Source organism: Austrofundulus limnaeus, unplaced genomic scaffold (genome assembly GCF_001266775.1).
Source record: "Austrofundulus limnaeus strain Quisiro unplaced genomic scaffold, Austrofundulus_limnaeus-1.0 Scaffold542, whole genome shotgun sequence".
Classification (NCBI taxonomy): Eukaryota; Metazoa; Chordata; class Actinopteri; order Cyprinodontiformes; family Rivulidae; genus Austrofundulus; species Austrofundulus limnaeus.
Window position 1 is genome coordinate 40768 of NW_013952944.1, and position 2007 is coordinate 42774.

The window sequence follows — 2007 nt, forward strand, 5'->3', positions numbered from 1 at the left end:
GTCCCCGGTCTCCACTATTTATGCCTAACCCAGACATTTTCCCTGAAACTAACCATTATTGGTCTAATCCTAATCCTAACCTGAACCTAAACCTAATTCACACCGAACATCTAAACCTAACTGTTAGAGTGGAATAGAGCTGAATATAATATAAAGTGAGGACATTGAAGAGATCCTCACTTTACATGAAAGACCTCACTTTGATAGTAACTCTGCCGCAAATGGTCCTCACTGTAGTAGAAACACACACAGCACTCCACTACATCTGGGCTAATCTGAATTCATCCCTGTAGAGACTGATCATGTTCATACACTGATGGTGCACATCAGAGATACTGAGGGCTTCAGGGACACTTCAACATGTGACAATATTATATATATAATTTATTTATTTATCTATTTATTTTAGGTTTAAAGTTGAGTTCATCAAAGGTTCAGACATCGTCTTTCACCTCAACCCTCGGTTTCTTGAACAAACCATCGTCAGAAACTCACACCTTGGAGGTTACTGGGGCCCAGAGGAACGTGAAGGACCCTTCCCCTTTGTTGAGGGACGCCGTTTTGAGGTAAAATGTTTTACTTTGCTATTGACTAAAAAACATTTAGGGGTTCAAAACTCTGAGAAAAAAATCCTGTTAGAATAATTTCATTACAGTGGTCAGAAAACACAAACTTCTGAAGTCATAAATGAGCTGTTAGAGCAGCTTTCAGCTGACATGTGAGGCCTGTAGCAGACACACAATCAAACCGAAACATTTGTAAAGAAGTCATAGTTCTGCCCAGTGCTGGGACATTTATTTAAAAAAAAAAAAAACAATAGCTTGTCAAATAACTTGAAATTCAAAACGTCCTAACTGTTGCATAAATGTTGTTGTTTTAAATGTTAAATTTTACCTCAAAGTTTTATTCAGGAAAAATAATTTTATTTAATCTTACAATTTATTAAATATGGCTTGAGCCTAAGGAAAAATCTTCTTAATTACTTTTTTAGTTTACACTATAGAATGAATTTAAAAAAAGTTCATTACTTCAGGAAGGAGAAAATCATGGCAAATTATTTAATTTGCTTTTTCTTTTAAGAAAAAGGTCTAAGGTAGCAGGTGGTCACATACAGCAAGGTAGGATTTGTCTGCTGATAACATGACGGAAATAAGAAAATAAACAGCTAAATTATACTTTTTAAAATATACAATCTAAATTGTAAACGGTAAAATAAAATGTGTCTGAAGGAAAATTAGTTGAGTTAATTGAGTTGTAGATCCAGTCTTTTATTCTACAATCTGATCATTTAAACAGAGTCAGGATGTTTTATTAGCAGAGGCTGGCATTAGAAAAAGTGCAAAAGCACTAATTGCAGACCTCGTTTGCACTTTAGGGGTTTTACTAATTTTTTCAATGTGTGGATTTGTGCTTTCTAATTTTAAAATTGAATAGAGATAAACTAAAGTTTTCATTGAGTTTTTGTGGTTATTTTCAGCAGTGGAGGGAGTAAACGGTCTCCAGTCAAAACAATGAAAATCCTTCGTATGAAAACAGCGCCCCCTCACCCCACATTTATACTACATGCATCTCAGCTCCGCTCCGCTCTGGTCCGACAGAGGAGATCGTGCGATTAAAATCTGTGATAAATGTGGAAGTCACAGCAAAAAATCATTACCGTATTTTTCGGACTATAAGCCGCACCCGAATATAAGCCGCACCCCCCAAAAACGCGCGAACATCAACATATAAGCCGCACCCCACATCAGTAAAAACAAAAACAAAACAGTACACACAAAATTGTGGTCAAAAAAGTGAGTTCAACATCACATTTATTTTTAAGAAAAAGGTTGGCAAGTTCACCGGTACAAAATAATAATAATAAATATAAGACCTGCTTTTTGAGGTGGTCTCGGTCCGCTTCCAAATGACCTCTGGTGCGGTTCACTTCAGTTCTCTTCTGGTGTGAATACAGACCGGACTCTAACCGAACCAACTGCATTAAACATGCACCTTTTTGGACTTCAC

At 36.4% G+C, this 2007-nt stretch overlaps 1 protein-coding gene across 2 annotated transcripts in view; it reads left to right on the forward strand.

Moving 5' to 3' along the window:
* The window catches only part of lgals3a (lectin, galactoside binding soluble 3a), a 15309-nt gene that overhangs the window by 5887 nt on the left and 7415 nt on the right, over positions 1-2007 (forward strand). For both annotated transcript variants that reach the window (XM_014026313.1, XM_014026315.1), the window contains one exon: positions 410-566. In XM_014026313.1, the coding sequence (XP_013881767.1) occupies positions 410-566 (157 nt within the window). The remainder of the gene's footprint in view (positions 1-409; positions 567-2007) is intronic.